Below are 16,636 nucleotides of genomic sequence, written 5' to 3' on the forward strand. Positions count from 1 at the left end.
ACCCCTTGCTTTCATCATTGATATGATAATTATTTAGATAGGAAAAGTTTTTAATTTAAAAAAAGATAATTTTTGCTTTTTCCAGATCATTGACTGAAGACACTGACTGATAACAAAAAAAGATTTCCTGAGAGCCACATGCAGATTTTTAAAAAGCTGCTAGTTCTTTTTTTTTAAAGGGGATAGTAAACTGCTGAATTATTCATCTCATTATATTATTGGGCAAAGTAATAATACCTCGTGGACTGGATACCTTTGCACTGGTGACTGAGTCGGACCTTTGGTCTGGAAGATCTTCATTCCTTCTTAGAATACATTACCAGAGAGAATGGGAAATTGTATTTAATTTGTATCTCTTTTCTTTTTTTTCATTTTTGCAGCAAACTTGAAGAAGAGAAGAAAAATAATGGCAAGGCAGTAAAGGAGAAAGTTAAGAGAGAGACAATACAGGTAGTTGGTTCAGCTCATCACGGCCCTGTGAATACTCCATCCTTCCTAGACACAGCGCCCACTTCATCCTTCTGACCTGTGTCCTTAGTGACTTTGCAAACTAATAAAATGTATTTGCATCCTCACATATAAGAAGGTCCCTTCTTCTGTATTCAGTTCCTTCCAGATTCACACCAAATCTGATCAAAGTGCCTGTGCATTTGAGAAGAGGTCAACCACTCTTTTTTTCTACTGACCATGTGAATCATATTATCTCAAGAAAGACATGCACATGGGTTGCTAGCTTGTTGTCTGAAAGCAAGCCGATAGAGGCAGAGTTCTGATTTTTCTCCACAACTTTGTGTATAAGGGTAGTTATTTAAAAAAACAAGCAAACAAACAAAACCCTAGGTTTTTTTCTCAGTTAATTCTGAGATTTGGGGAAAATGACTGTCAGCATCTGTGAGCCCCGGGTTTGCCCTCTGTCACATCTCGCATGATGGGGATGAGTACATTTTGTGTGCTCGGTAAGATTCTGGTTAGAAACCTGGACTCTGGACTCAGACTGCCAGGGTTCAAATACTAGCTCCATCTCCCTACCAGTGAGGTCAGACACTTAAACATATTTGTTCAAGTAAATACATTAGTTAAAGCAATTGGTCTTAGTTCCCTCATTTATAAAATAAAGATTTTATATATATCTAAGTTCCAAAGAACTTACCCATGTATAACAGCCCTTCACATACCTTAAATCCTCAATATTATGCACACAATGAACTTTATGTTCTATGTGACTTCCCTTGTACTCAGTCACAAATGCCCCTTCCCTCTATCTGTCCAAATCCTGGCCACTTTCCGTGGTTCAGAATAAGTATTAGCTGCCTCCTCAAATGATATCCTCTTATACAGTATACTAAATATCTCTATAATCTATTATGTCAACAATTTTCCTTTATTTTTCAATTATATCATCGTAACTTACAGATGCTTCTATATGTTCTCCAAAGAAACTGAAGTCTCTGTATTAGTTTTTTTTATGATTGCTCTACCGAATTACCCCAAACTTGGTATAGTAAGACAACACAGATGAATTATTATCCTATGGATTTTTTAGGTTAGAAAAAGGTTTCACTGGGCTAAATCAGAGGGTTGCTAGGGCTGTGTTTCTTTCTGTAATCCCTAGGGGAGAATCTGTCTCTCGCTTTTCCTAGTTGCTATAGACCGTGGCTCCTGGGCACCTTCTGTCACCTTCAGAGCCAAGAACACAGCTTCTCGGTTCTGTAGGCAGATGAAATGATATAGCTGTCCACACTTACGCTCACCTGGCCATACCCGGAGTATCACGTTTCATTCTTTAGGAAAGGGGAGGAATCCAGAATGAGAAATGATGCAATGATGCAAATGTTTGAAACAGAATGGCTGAAATACCTGGTGGTGTTCAGTTCTTAAAAGAGAACATAGGGAGGTAAGAGAGAAGGACAAGAAAGCTTTCCCCAAGTATCTGAAGGATTCGCATGTGGAAGAAGAAAAAATGTACTGTTTCTCTGAGGGAAGTAACGTACTTTGACTTTGCTTGCTGGTCTGAAGGACTTGTTTGTAATGACATCACAGAAAAGTAAAATGTTAAGAGTAGGGATCCTATGGGATTTATTAGAGTTATTTTCTAAGATTTCCCAAAGGTAGCACTGTGGCTTAATTTGCAGGAACTACCTAACAGAACTTCTGGAATGGACTCTCTGGGGGAAATGGACCCCTTGTCTCTGTAGGGATTCCGATGCCAGCTGACCGACTTCTTGGCGGAAATGACGGGTTTGTAGACCAGTCAATACAGGTGATTAGACCAGATGATCTTTGAAGTTCTATCCACACCTGGAGTTTTTGTATTCCATGACACATACATTGTTTTTTTATTACATTATAATAGAAATGGACGTAAACACTCAAGGTGAGGATGGCGACCAGTCTTCAGAGAACCTATTTTATTAAGAGATTCTTGTTTGTGTGTAGTTGAAGATTCAGCCTGGCTTTGGGGGCTAAACCTCAAGGAAAAGGAAACATAAGCCTCCTTCTAAGCCCTATGTGCTCAATAGGACTTGAACGATACAGTCGCCAAATAAAGAAACATCCTCAGGTCCCTTTTTCTTCTTTCCAGGAAGTGCTCGCTAGGAACCCCTCAAAGTCATTTCCAAGAGAATCCTCAAGCTCTTGCCTTCCCTCCTGCTTCTAGGATACATGCAACGAATTCCGGAGGCTTTTGCAAAATGGAAATCTTTTCTGCACACGAGAAAATGACCCCGTGCGCGGGCCGGACGGCAAGACTCACGGCAACAAGTGCGCCATGTGCAAAGCGGTCTTGTGAGTGTGGGGGGGCCCTGTCCCGGGCCGGCAAGGCGGGGAGGCCGAGGGCCGGGACGCGGTGCATGTGCTGCGTTTGTCCTTTCCCTGCATGTGAAAGAATCCCTTAAACATTTTTAGGTGAATCTTTCTTTATACAGGCCAAGATTCACAAGTCTAGAAATCAACAGTGTGTGACGAGGTTATTAAATTCTCCATTAGCTCTGGGGTAAAGCCAACCGATAGATTTCAGTCTCTTTCTTAATAAAATTCCAAGTCCTTCGCTGTCAGGTGGATCCCTCTCTGGATTATCTTGTAATTCCCACTGGGAAGAAAACAGGTGTTTACTATCAATCTAACTACTGTGCCTACATTTTGAAAATACCACGTTTTCAAGAAATGAAGAGTAGCTCTTTACACAAAGCTCTGAAGTATACCTTAAACATTTAAGTCATTTAACAGCCATTTACTGACTGTCTACAATGTACAATTTATATGATGATCACACACAGATGAATGAAACGGTCTTCTCAGAGATCATCTAAGGATTAGACATGGGCGTAAATTAATGAATGGAATAGAGAAGTTGCTAAATGACAGATAATACATACAATGTGTCATGGTCCTTCAGGAAAGGGGGATTAATGGGAAGTTTTATGGGGGGGAATAAAAATGGACCTTATAATTTGGATAGAAGGTGGATGCTACAAGAAGGAACAGGGAGAAGAAGGGAACAACATAGATAAAGCTCTAAAATTAAGAAAATCTAGTATGTCTAGTAAAGAGTAAATCATTTAGTTCAGTTAGAACTTAACTGTTTTACCAGCTTTGATGCCAGATGAAGGATTTTGAAGTCAATTCTGTGTGTAGTGTGAAGCTGCTTAATTTTTTCAGGCGGGAGAGTAAGTGGCATAAATATAGTTCTTTTAGGAAGATTCGGGTTTAAAAGTAAAAAGGAGAAAAAGGGAAGGGAGGGACTAAAATTCAGAGTGCCGCCGGTGGTGGCAGGGGCTGCAGGGACCCGGTGGGAGGTGATGGAGCGAGGCGGGCGGATGGACGTGGAGACTGGTTAGGCTGTGGCCGTGGGCGCGGGAGGAAGGGGCAGCCAGAGAGGACCCCGGGGTTTGCTTCCTCCTGAATGGCAGGCAGCCCAGGAGCAGGAACACATTTGGTGGGGAAGGTAATTATTTTTGCACCTCTTGCATAAGAGAGATTTCGGAGAAATTCACCTGGAGATTGACAGCGAGCGTCAGGGAGGTGCTAAGGGATTGCTCGCCCCGTCTTCCTTTGGGTCGTATAAGTGGGGGCTTTCCGCTGCTGCCGGGAGGGTCTTCCACGCAACAGGGGTGCACGGACCGCCTCTGTGTCCTTAGAGAGCCTGCGACAGCAGGTGTGCGGTCACTGTCGGCGCCCTGTCCGAGCCCAGCCCGTCCATGCGGTGAGGACCTCGGAGAAACGCGTCTGCCCTCTGTCATCTGTTCTTCCCTGTTTCCACTTTCTGATTTCCAGCCAGAAGGAAGAGGAAGAAAAAAAGAAGAAGGAACAGGAAGACAAGAGGCACGTCCCGGGGGACGCCCCCGGCGCGGGCGCAGGGGCGGAAGCCCAGGTGAGACGAGCCCCCGACCCGCAGGCAGAGCGGACGCGGCCCGCTGGCCCCCGGGCCTTGGCAGAGCCTGGGGGGGGCGCGGGCGCGTGTGGCGCTGAGCCCGAAGTGTCCTCAGAAGGCCCGGGGTTCCCCTGTAAGGCCGTAGGGCAATAGGTCAGCCGTATGTATCCGACCCCTTTACACCTGGAAATGATCGCAGCACGCCCGACCTCGATGACTTGACGCCCCTTGCCGTCTAGTTCTCAGGCTCGTGGGGGAAGGAGCGGTGGGAGCGGGCAGATGTTCCCCGCAGCGCCTCGTGCCCTTCAGTTGCTTTGATTGTTCGCTCTCCCCGAGCGAGGTCCGTTTTCTGCAGGTGCGCGAAGCGTATAGGCCCTGCAGGCAGACAGCTCTGGGTGCGCCCCTGTCCCCGCCTCTCAGGATTTATGAAATTGAGTAAATTACTTCATTTCACTGAACTCTCGTTTCCCTTATTCGGCAGCACTCTTCCAGGGCTGACATGGAACGATCTAGGCCGTGTTTAAGGCGTTTTTAAGTGTCAGCACGACGATGTTGCACGAGCCCCACCTCGTGCAGGTTAACACAACTGCATCAGATCACAGCCTCCTTATTTGTCTTCTGACAACCCTGGGATATCAAAACCACCTCTCTGCTTCCAGCTCTGACAGGCTCAGTCCTCATCATTGACAAATTCTGGCCTTTTTATTTTTCTGTCTTTTCTCCGTTAGCAGGCCGAGTTCTCACTTACTCAAGCTGCTTCCCTTGGCATTTTGCATCCTTGTGCTTTTGCCCAGCATCTCTTTCTCCCTTCTCTCTGCACCGGAGGCCAGCAAACTCTTTTTCTGTAAGAGGACAAATAGCAAATAGGTTAGGCACTGTGGGTCGTATGGTCTCTGCTGCAACTATTCAACTCTGCCAGTATTATGGGAAAGCAGCCATAAATAATATCTAAATGAATGAGTGTGGCTGTGTTTCAAAGTTTATATATAAAATGTTATATATAAAAATAGGCAACAGGACAGATTAATCCTGTAGGCTCTGGTTTGCCGACCCTTGATCTATGCTATTAAATCCCAGCCAGTTTTATTTCCTGCGTAGATCCCTAAGAGCAACATTATCACCTATGACAGCTGACCTCTTAGAATCCAGATGATTCCAGCCCCCCCGTCTCTGTGGATAGCGATCCTAGATGTTAGACAAGAACTTTTCGCACTCAAATTGTTTACCAAACTTAATAAAAATACAACAAACCAGGTAACCCATGAGGCCTGCTCCCTTCTCTCTTTTCAGGACCAATGTGCTGAATTTCGGGGAAAAATGCGAAATGGGAAACTTAGCTGCACTCGGGAGAGAGATCCTGTGCACGATGGTGACGGCAAAATATACAACAACAAGTGCCTCATGTGTAAACAGATACTGTAAGTACCTCTTTCGACCGGCAGGTCTAAAAGATAGCTGCATAATGAATGAACGGCTGTTTCTCATCTGCTTGTGGCCCCCTCCATGAATATTATTCTTTTTTGTTAATTCCCAAATATTGTCTCTTTCTCTTATATGCCCCAAGGAAAAATGAGCCCTAGCAAGGACAGTTAATAAGTGGTTGATTCCTACTCTACTGTCTGTCATATTGCTGTGACCTGTAAGTGCTGTCATAGTAGATAATTGCTCTTCATGCCTTGAACAAATCCTAGGGAGAGTTGGAGATATCATTTGGAATAGTGGACCAGAATAGTTTTAGAGGGTTGCTCTTGCCAAATGTATGGGACACATTTATTGTATAATCTGGGGTGTGTTCCCGCTATTCATTTCCCCTTGGTGAATGGTGTTCCATTGGAGTGCTTTACGATCCAACTCAGCCACTCTTGATTTGTGTTACTGGGACAAGTAACAACCACTGCTGGTTTCATCTGGATATAGAGGCAGTTTCCTAGGTGACCTTGATGAGTACTCACAGGTCTACTATTTGATGCATATATCACAATGCTATTAATGGTGGCATTTAATTCATGTGCATTTAATAAGCATTTAATGCTTCTCCACAAACACAAACATGTTTATCACCTCTCTCCTTGTAAAAACTACAATCTAGTAGTAGTATAGCTCATGTGAGAAAATATAACCAATCCAAGTGCTGCATTTTACACGTGAAAAACTGAATTTTTTTTTCAGTTCAAGGTCTCATGAAGGAGTGAACTTCTGAGCAAATCTAGAATCTGGTTATGCATGTTAGCCTGGTATTCATTCACATTATAAGAAATTCTTTAACAGAAGTAAGGTAGCAAAGTAGGGCTGTGCTAGAGTTTTAACATCAGATGGCTGTGTCAGCTCCATGTTCTTGGACAGGTTTTTTCACTTCCCTAGACCTCAGTCTTCTCATTTTTATAATGAGGGTAGGGGCAACAGTAATCATATTAGCCACATTTTGTTTCTTTTGAAACAGAGCATGGAGCTGGTAGCTTCAGAGGAGGGGCTGGGCTCATTGTGTCCTTCCTGTGTGGAGCACATCAGAATCCACTCAGGAACCCCTCCGGTTGAGCCCTTCCAAATGTGCCCCCTCCAGCCATGCCGTGAGGGCCCTGACACCAGGACACCCTGACTCACACACTCCAGCCTTCAGTAAGCTATCCCAAACTACCAGGCACACACAGTCTACCCAGGGACCTTCCTTACCCAAGGCTGATCCTTCAAGACAGGGAGATGTAGCTCTTTCTCCTAACTGATAAAATCAAGCACAAGCAAACAAAATGAGGAGACAGAGGAATATACTTAAACAAAAGAACATGACACAACTTAAGAAAAAGAACCAAATGAAACAAGAGTTAAGCAATCTATCAGATAAAGGTTCAAGTTAATGATTATAAAGAAACTCACCAGACTTGAGAGAAGAGTGGAGGAACTCAGTGACAACCTCTACAGAGAGAGAGAAAATCTAAAACAAACCAATCAGAAATGAAGAATGCAACAAACGCAATAAAAAAATGACAGATACATGAGTGGGAATCAGCAGCAGACTGGAGGGTCCTGGAGACCAGGTCAGCTCCTTGGAAGGCAGTGATAGGAAGTACTCAAGCTGAACAGAAATAAGAAAGAATTAAAGGAAATGAAGATAAGTTAAGAGAGCTTTGGGACAATATCAAACATCCAAATATTTGCATTATAAGAGTCCCAGAAGAGTAAAAGGAGTAGAGAACTTATTGGAAGAAATAATAGCTGAAAACTTCCCTAAACCAGAGAAAGAAACAGACATCCAGGTATAGGAAGCAGAGAGAATCCTGATCAAGACAAACCCAGGTAGGCCCACACCAGGACACATCATGATTGAAATATCAAAGATTAGAAAAAATTAGAAAATCTTAAAAACAACAAAAGAAAAGCAATGGGTTACATATAAGGGAAACCCCATAAGACAATTAGCTGATTTCTCAGCAGAAACTCTAGGGAAGTGGGATGATATATTCAAAGTTCTGAAAGAGAAAAACAAAAAACAAAAAACAAAAAAAACCCCTACAACCAAGAATACTCCACCCAGCAAGGTTATCATTCAGGATAAAAGGGGAGACGAAGAGCTTCACAGATAAAAATAACTTTAAAGAGTTCAGCACCACTGAACTGTCCATACAAGAAATGTTAAAGGGTCTTCTTTAAGAGGAAAACAAGACCCTAACTAGAAGCAAGAACAATCTGAAAATGAAAATTTCACAGGTAAAAACGAATGTGTGTCAGTGGTAGTAGATCGGTCACTTAAAAGCTAGTTTGAAGGTCAAAAAGACAAAAGTAGTGTAATCAATTTCATTTAAAAGTTAGTTAAGGAAATCACTAAATAAAAAGGTAAAAAGGTAAAAAGAAATCACTAAATAAAAAGGTAAAAGAAGGAGGAGGGGGAGTAAAAAATGTATTGTTATAATGCATTTGAACTCAAGTAACCAACTTACCATTGATTGCTATGCGTGTAGGATACCCTGCAGGAACCCCATGGTAACCACAAGCCAGAAACCTATAATGGATACAGAGAAAATGGAGAAACAAATTCAAATGTAACACCAAAGAAAGTCACAATACACAAGGGGAGAGCAAGAGAAAAAGAGAGGGTCAGAGAGGAACAAGAAAGACAACCGTGAAACACGTGACAAAATGGCAATGACTACATAGCTATCAATAAGTACTCTAAATATAAATGACTAAATGCTCCATTCAAAAGACATAGGATGACGGAATGGATAAAAAAACAGGACCCATCTATTTGCTGCCAAAAGAGATTCACTTTAGATCTAAAGACTGAAACTGAAGGGGTGGAAAAAGATATTCCATGAAAATAGGAATAAGAAAAATGCTGCAGTAGCAATACTTATGTCAGACAAGATAGACTTTAAAACAAGGGCTGTAACAAGAGACAAAGAAGCTACATTACATAATGATTAAGGGCACACAGTCCAGCAAGAAGCTCTAACAATTATAACTATCTATGCGCCCAACAGTGGAGCTCCTAAATATACAAAGCAAATATTAACAGACATAAAAGGATAGATTGACAGTAAAATAATAATAGAATAGGACTTTCATGCTCTACTTATATAAACAGATCATCCAGACAGAAAATCAATAAGGAAACAGTGGATCTGAGTGACATATTAGATGAAATGGAACTGTAGTCAAATATATTCAGAATGTTACATACAAAAGCAGTACAATATACATTGTTTTCAAGAGCGCATGGAACATTCTCCAGCCTAGATCATATTTTAGGCCACAAAGCCAGTCTCAGTAAATTTAAGAAGATTCAAGTCATGTCAAGCGTCTTCTCCAACCACACTGGTATGACAGTGGAAATCAATTATAAGGAAAAAAGTGGAAAACACACAAACATGTGGAGACTAAACAGTGTGCTACTAAATAACCAATGAGTCATCAAAGAAATCATAGAAGCAATTTTAAAAACTTGAAAAATAATGAAAATAGAAATAAAACAGTTCAAAATCTTTGGGCTGCAGGAAAAACAGTCCTAAGAGGAAAGTTTATAGCAATACAGGCCTACCTCAAAAAGCAAGAAACATCTCCATCTAACCCAACACCTAAAGGAACTAGATAAAGAAGAACAAGGCCCAAAGTTAGTAAAAGAAAGGAAATAACAAAGGTCAGAGCAGAAATAAATTAGAGACTAAAACAACAACAACAAAAATACAAAAGGTAATTGAAACTAAGACCTGGTTCTTTGAAATGATAAACAAAATTCATAAAACTTTAGCTAGACTTATCAAGGAAAAAAGAGAGAGAGAGAGGACTCAAATAAATAGAATCAGAAATGAAAGAGAAGTCACACCAACACAACAGAAAAATAAAAGATTGTGAGAGTATTACAAAAAATTATATGGCAACAAATTGGACAACTTAGAAGAAATGGAAGAATTCCTAGAAACTTAACAATCTTCCAAGAGTGAACCAGTAAGAAATAGAAAATTTGAACAGATCAATTACTAGGAAAGAAATTGAATCAATAACCAAGAACTCCCCTAAAACAAAATCTCAGGACCAGATGGGAAACATTTAAAGAAAAGTTGATCACTGTCCGACTCAAACTATTCCAAAGTTGAAGAAGAAGGAAAGCTTCCAAATTCAAACCATGAGGCCAGCACCACCATGGTGCCAAAACCAAGCAAAGACACCATAAAAAAAGAAAGCTATAGACCAGTGTCCCTCAGGAACATTGGTGCAAAAACCCTCAGCAAAATATTAGCAAACCAAATTTAAAAACACGTTAAAGAGATCATTTACCTTGATCAAGTAGGATTTATCCTAGGGACACAAGGATGGTTCAGCATCCACAAATCAATCAATGTGACACAGCACATTAACAAAAAGCAGTATCAAAATCATGTGATCACCTTAATAGATACTAAGAAAGCATGTGACAAAGTCCAACATCCATTCATGGTAAAAACACTCAACAAAGTGAGCATAGAGGGCACATCACTCAACATAATAAAGGCCACATATGACACACTCACAGCTAACATTATTCTCAGTGGTGGAAAGCTGGAAGCTTTTGCCCTAGAATCAGGTACAAGGCAAGCATGTCCAGTCTTACCACTGTTACTCAGCATAACTCCTAGAAGCCCTGGCCACTGCAAACAGACAAGAAAAAGGAATGAAAGGCATTCACATTGGTCAGGAAGAAGTCAAACTGTCACTATTTGCAGATGGCATGATACTGTATCTAGAAAACCCTATAGATTCCACCAAAAAACTATTAGAATTAATAAATGAATTTGTTAAAGTTACAGGACACAAATTCAATGTACAGGGTTCTGTTGCATTTCTATATACAAATAATGAATTTTAAGAAAACAATCCCATTTATAATTGTATCAAAAAGAATAAAATACCTAGGAGCAAATCTAACCAAGGAGGTGAAAGACCTGTACTCTCCAGATTATAAAACACCGATGAAAGAGACTGAAGGCGACACAAATGAATGGAAAGCTAGCCCGTGCTCATGGCTAGGAAGAATTAACATTGTCAAAATGGCCACCCTGCCCAAAGCAATCTTCAGATTCCATGCATTTCCTATCAAAATACCAATGGCATTTTTCACTGAACTAGAGCAAGTAATCCTAAAATTCACATGGAACCACAAAAGTCCCTGAATAGCCAAAAGCAATCCTGAGAAAAAAGAACAAAACTAAAGGCGCTCTGCTCCCCGATTTCAAACTTCCCTACGAAGCCACAGTGATCAAAACAGTATGACACCAGCACAGGACCTGATACACAGACCGACGGGATAGAAATGAACCCACGCCTCTGTGGCCTATTAATTTGTGATAAAAGAGACAAGAATATACAGCGGGGAAAAGTCTTTAATAAGTGCTCTTGAGAAAACTGGACAGCTACATGTAGAAGAATGAAACTGGATCATTGTCTTACATGATCCACAAAAATGAACTCAAAGTGGATTAAGGGCCTAAATAGAAGACCTGAAACCATAAAATTTCTAGAAGAAAATGTAAGTAGTACACTCTTGAACATCAACAATTAGACATTTTTTTCTGGAATGTCTCCTTAGGCAAAGAAAACAAAAACAAAAATAAGTGGGACTACATAAGACTAAAAAGCTTCTGCATAGCAAAGGAAACCAAAAAAATGAGAAGGCGACCTACTATGTAGGAGAATATTGCAAATGATAAATCTGACAAGGGGCTAATAACCAAAATATATAAAGAACTCATGCCTCTCATCACCAAAAAAAAATAAGAATGCAATTTAAAAATGTGCAGAGGACCTGAATAGACAGTTTTCTGAAGACATGCAGATGGCCAACATGAAATGATGCTCCTCATCACTAGTCATCAGGGAAATGCAAATCAAAACCGCAAAGAGTTATCACCTTGCAGCAGTCAGAATGGTTTCTATCCAAAAGACAAGAAATAACAAGTGTTGGTGAGGATATGTATAAAAGAGAACCCTTGTGTACTATTTTTGGGAATGTAAATTGGTGCAGCCACTGTGGAAAGCTATATGGAAGTTCCTCAAAAATCTAAAAGCAGAAATACCATATGAACGAGCAATTCCACTTCTAGGAATGTACCTGAAGAAAATGAAATGATTAATGTGAAAAGATACACTCACCCCTGTGTTTATTGCAACATTATTTCTAAGAGCCAAGATATGTAAGCAGCCTAAGTGTCCATCAGTAGATGAATTGATAAAGAAGATGTGGTACATATACACAATGGAATAGTATTTAGCTTTAGCCTTAAAATATAAAGAAATCTTGCCACTTCCAACAACATGGATGGACCTAGAGGGTATTATGCTAAATGAAATAATTCAGTCAGAGAAAGAAGAATTCTCTTATATGTGGAATCTGAAAAACAAAAATGAACAAATTAAAAAAAACAGAAATAGACTCGTGAACACAGAGAATGGACAGTTGGTTACTCTAGGGGGATGGCTGAAACAGGTAGAGGGGATAAAGCGGTACAAACTTCAAACCATAAAATAATTCAGTCATAGGCATGGAAGTACAGCATAGGGGAAAAGCTCCTAATATTGTAAAATTTTTATGTGGTGACCACTGGTAACTACACTTATCATGGTGAGCATTTAATAATGTATATAATTGATAAATAACTAAGTCATTCATCTGAAACCAATATAATATTGTATATAAGCTATATGTCAATAAAAAATGTTTTAAAAACAAGAATTTAGCAATTCTTAAGAAACAGAAAGGATTGCCATAGAGGAAGGAATGAGTGAAATAGGTGAAGGGGATAAAGAGGTACAAACTGCCGGTTATAGAATAAGTAAGTGCCGGGGAGAGTCAGTTCGTCGTAACTTTGTGTGGTGACAGATGGTAACTACACCTATCATGGTGAGCATTTTATAATGCATATAATTGTTGAATCACTACGTTGTACACCTGAAACTAACATAATATTTATTGTATGTCAACTGTATTTCAATGAAAAAAGAGAAAGGAGGTCATTATGTCTCAAGATTATTGCATGGGAATTTCAGGAAATGAGTTTGGAAAGTCATATAAGTCTTTTTAGGCCAAGAGGACTTTGAATTTTATTCTGTGTGTGATGAGAAGCACTGGCGGTTTCTGAGCATAGCCACGCCTACAGCTAGAATACCGGCAATCTGAATCATTAAGGATGCCTTCTTTTCCCAATAGTACTCGATTAAAATGCCATGACTTTATATGTCTTTGAATCTTCAGGATATATTTTACCACCACTTACCCATTTCTTACATGTGCAAAGGAGGCTCCCTGAAAAGAATATTTATATTTCATATATACATACACACAACACACACATTCATGTGTATATATTCATGTTGCATACAGTCATACACATCTTGTTTTGGTACCAAGTGAAACTTTGGAAGAGAGATATTTTGTATACGATTTGCAGTATTCGGATCTTGGGTCAACTGCGCCAGAACCACCTGGACTCCTTGTTAGAAGTCAGATTGCTGAGTTCCAACCTAGATGATGCCAATTAAACCGTCAGGATGGTCGGTGAATCTGAATTTTATATAAAAAAACCTCACAGGTGGTTCTTACTGCGCCTGGAAGCCTAGGAGCACCAACACAAATCCTTTATCAGGAAGGTAAGAGATTTAAAAAGGAAAACAAAAATCTGATCCTAAGGTTCTTTCTAGATCACCTGTCCTCTTTCTGTCTTGGGCTCCATACTTGAAGAAATAATATAATGGGTTGACCTACAAATCAAGGAACTAGAATGGTGAGTTCCTTGTATGTATGGAAGTACAGTATAGGGAATAAAGCTCCTAAGACCGTAAAATTTCTGTATGGTGACCAATGGTAACCACACTTACCAGGGTGAGGGGTAAGTGTTCCACCGGAGTTCCAAAACCACAGCTTCTGACGGGAAGTGAGAGAGCTGCGGGAAGCCAGACCTGGAGACCCAGAACTTGCCTTCAGATGCTGAAGCCTTAATGCCTGGAGCTCATGGATTCAGCAGCCTTGTTTTGTGTTGGCCTGAAAATGTGAAATAAGACAAAATGATGGACGTTACAGCGAGATAAATTTGGACACAAATAAAGGAGACTTTGAAATTGCTGGGTTGATTTCCTTAGAGTATCTACCTGTGATGAGGGAGCTTCTTAATAACAACTGAGCAGCCTGTCTGTCTCTGGGATATGCAGAGCGATTCTCTGTGAAGGAAGTGGCTCATTGCACACACCCTCCGAGGCTCCTTCCAAACCTGAGTATATGGCTCAGTAAACAAGATGACTGTCGGCTCTTTTCTCTTCCAGGCAAAGAGAAGCAAAGGAAAAAAATAAGCATCCTGGCAACAGATCAAATAGGACTGAAGCAACATCAAGAAAGGTGAGTCATTACTTTGATTTTGGCAAGAATGGTCTTCCTGTAAGTCAACACTTATCTATCAAATAGATGGAAAGAGGGTGTCAGTGTTGCCAACCCGTGATCTTTCTTGTCCTTAGTAGGTAGGAAGCCATCATCCACATGAATATCACTGGTAACTCGCTCGGTATAGAAATTTAAAGCCAAATGGAAAGCTTCCACTCTAACACTTTACAAAGCACTTTAATAAATAGTAGTTTGTTAAGTCTCTCAGCCTGGTTGGATACTTTTTTTAACCTTACATTATAGATGGGGAAAATGAGGTTCAGCTGCTATGACAAATCACTCCCAAAAGTGGGGTTAAAACAGCACAGATTTATTTTCATACATCGCTGGGTTCAGAAGTCCTGAATGGATCTGTGTTAAGACCAAGGGGTCAGTAGGGCTGTGTTCTTTGGTGGGGGCTCTGGGGGAGGGTCTTCTGGCCTTTTCTAACTGCTAGACGCTGCCTGTAACCCTTGGCTTGTGGCTGCCTTTAAAATCAGCTTGGGGAGATGAATCGTTTTTATGCTGCATCGTTCTGACACTTATTTTCCTGCCTCCCTCTTTCACTCATAAGAACCGTTGTCATTACTTTGGGTCCCCCCGGATGATTGAGGACAATCTCTCCATTTTAGAGTCAGCTGATTAGCAATCTTGATTCCATTTTCAACCTCAATTCCTCCTTGCCATATAAGGCAACATATTTACAGTTTCCAGGCATTTGAATGTGGATGTCTTTGTGGGTCATTAAACTGCCTCCATAGCAAAGTTAAGTGATTGCCTCACTCGAGTCAAAATCTTCAGATGTTTAAGCCAAATCAAGTAACCAAGTGAAAACAGCCATTTCCAATATAACCTTGTCTTCTTTTCAGGATCTATGTGATGAGTTTAGAGGCCAAATGAAAAACGGACGACTTATCTGCATCCGAGAAAGCGACCCTGTCCGCGGTCCAGATGGCAGGACGCACGGCAATAAGTGCTCTATGTGTAAGGAACGGCTGTGAGTAGTTTCCAAACATGGCCTTTTAACTGTGAGTCTTCAAGCAGTAATAACCATTTCTCATCAGTGTGAGAAAACAACACATTTTTAAAGCAGATCTAGTAACTGATGAGGTGTCTTTTCCGTTTGCTAGCATTGTTTCTTTATGCTTTTTTCTTCAAGGGAAAGAGAAGCTGCCGAAAGAAAACAGAAAGACAAGGAGAACGTGGGAAGCACAGGAGAGAAGAGCAATGAAAAGCAGGTGACAGCGCGTGTTGGGCAGGCCGAGGCTTAGACCCGGGCGGCTGGTCATGCAGCTGATTCATTCGACAGATACTCGCGGGACGTCGGTCTGTCCCGGTCACTGTGGACACAGTGGTGGACAAGCAAGGCCCAGCCTGATTTTGTAGAGGCTGCGCAGTCCTCAGTGCCCTGAAAGGGACCCTCCTGTAGTCAGCACGTGTCTCTGGGCCCCGTGACGACAGTCAAATCGTCGTCGTTATCCATTGAATACCATCAAGAAATTAGATACTGAAATTACAAACGAGAAAGTATCAGAGGCTTATCTAGATGATAAATTCTTTTCGTGGCATTCCATTGCCAACTTGTGTTCATTTTGGGGCTTTAAAAATAATGTCCAGTGCTTTACAACACTAATAGTTAGAATATGATGCAACATCATCTTTTCTAATCCATCCCTGAACTCCAATTAGAAAAGTGAATTAGAGAAATTTCCCCAGAAAGGTTTTCCCATAATAAGCCACCTTTTCATTAGGTTCATACTGACAAAAATAGATGAAAAATTAATAGTAATTATCATTTAAAAAGAAATGAATCCGGTAGGCATTTTGTTAGGCAAATGGCTTTGAGAAAAGACTTGATTGTACAACTCCAAAGGATCTCTCCTGGCTAGTCTGGATCAGTTTTTTTTCACTTTAAAAAAATCTTTTTTAGAAATGTCAAACAAAAAATAATAATCTCTGTATATGTATGAGTAGAGAATATCCAGCTATTGTGTGCATGTGCGCGTGCGCATCTGTGGCAGAAAGGAGAGCAGCGGTCTGATCTACACATGCAGAGTGAAAATTTTTACAGCATGTGCATCTTCATATTTCCATTTGCTCTGTAAAAACTTCCAGTTATAAAATAAATAAGTCATGGGGATGTACATACAGTATGGGAAACATAGCCAATAGCATTGTATCAACCTTGGTGACAGATGGTAACTAGAGTTATTGTAGTGACCATTTCACAATGCATACAAATGTCAAATCACCACACTGTACACTTGAAACTAATATAATATTGTATGTCAGTCACACCTCAATAAAACATAAATAAAACCTGGCCAAAACCGATGCAGTAGTCAGTATCATTCCAATACTACAGTTAAGAAAACCTCAGAGAGGTTAAT

The 16,636-nt window shown here is 40.6% G+C and overlaps 1 protein-coding gene across 2 annotated transcripts in view; it reads left to right on the forward strand.

Moving 5' to 3' along the window:
* SPINK5 (serine peptidase inhibitor Kazal type 5) overlaps positions 1–16,636 on the forward strand; it is a 63,801-nt gene that overhangs the window by 34,982 nt on the left and 12,183 nt on the right. The window contains exons 16-22 of one of the 2 annotated variants that reach the window (XM_037016389.2): positions 381–450; positions 2,657–2,760; positions 4,273–4,369; positions 5,660–5,787; positions 14,153–14,225; positions 15,116–15,243; positions 15,406–15,484. In XM_037016389.2, coding sequence (XP_036872284.2) covers positions 381–450; positions 2,657–2,760; positions 4,273–4,369; positions 5,660–5,787; positions 14,153–14,225; positions 15,116–15,243; positions 15,406–15,484 — 679 coding nt within the window. Of the gene's footprint in view, positions 1–380; positions 451–2,656; positions 2,785–4,272; positions 4,370–5,659; positions 5,788–14,152; positions 14,226–15,115; positions 15,244–15,405; positions 15,485–16,636 lie in introns of both variants that reach the window. The other variant, XM_017640720.3, reaches the window with a different exon arrangement.

Source organism: Manis javanica, chromosome 14, assembly GCF_040802235.1.
Source record: "Manis javanica isolate MJ-LG chromosome 14, MJ_LKY, whole genome shotgun sequence".
Lineage (NCBI taxonomy): Eukaryota > Metazoa > Chordata > Mammalia > Pholidota > Manidae > Manis > Manis javanica.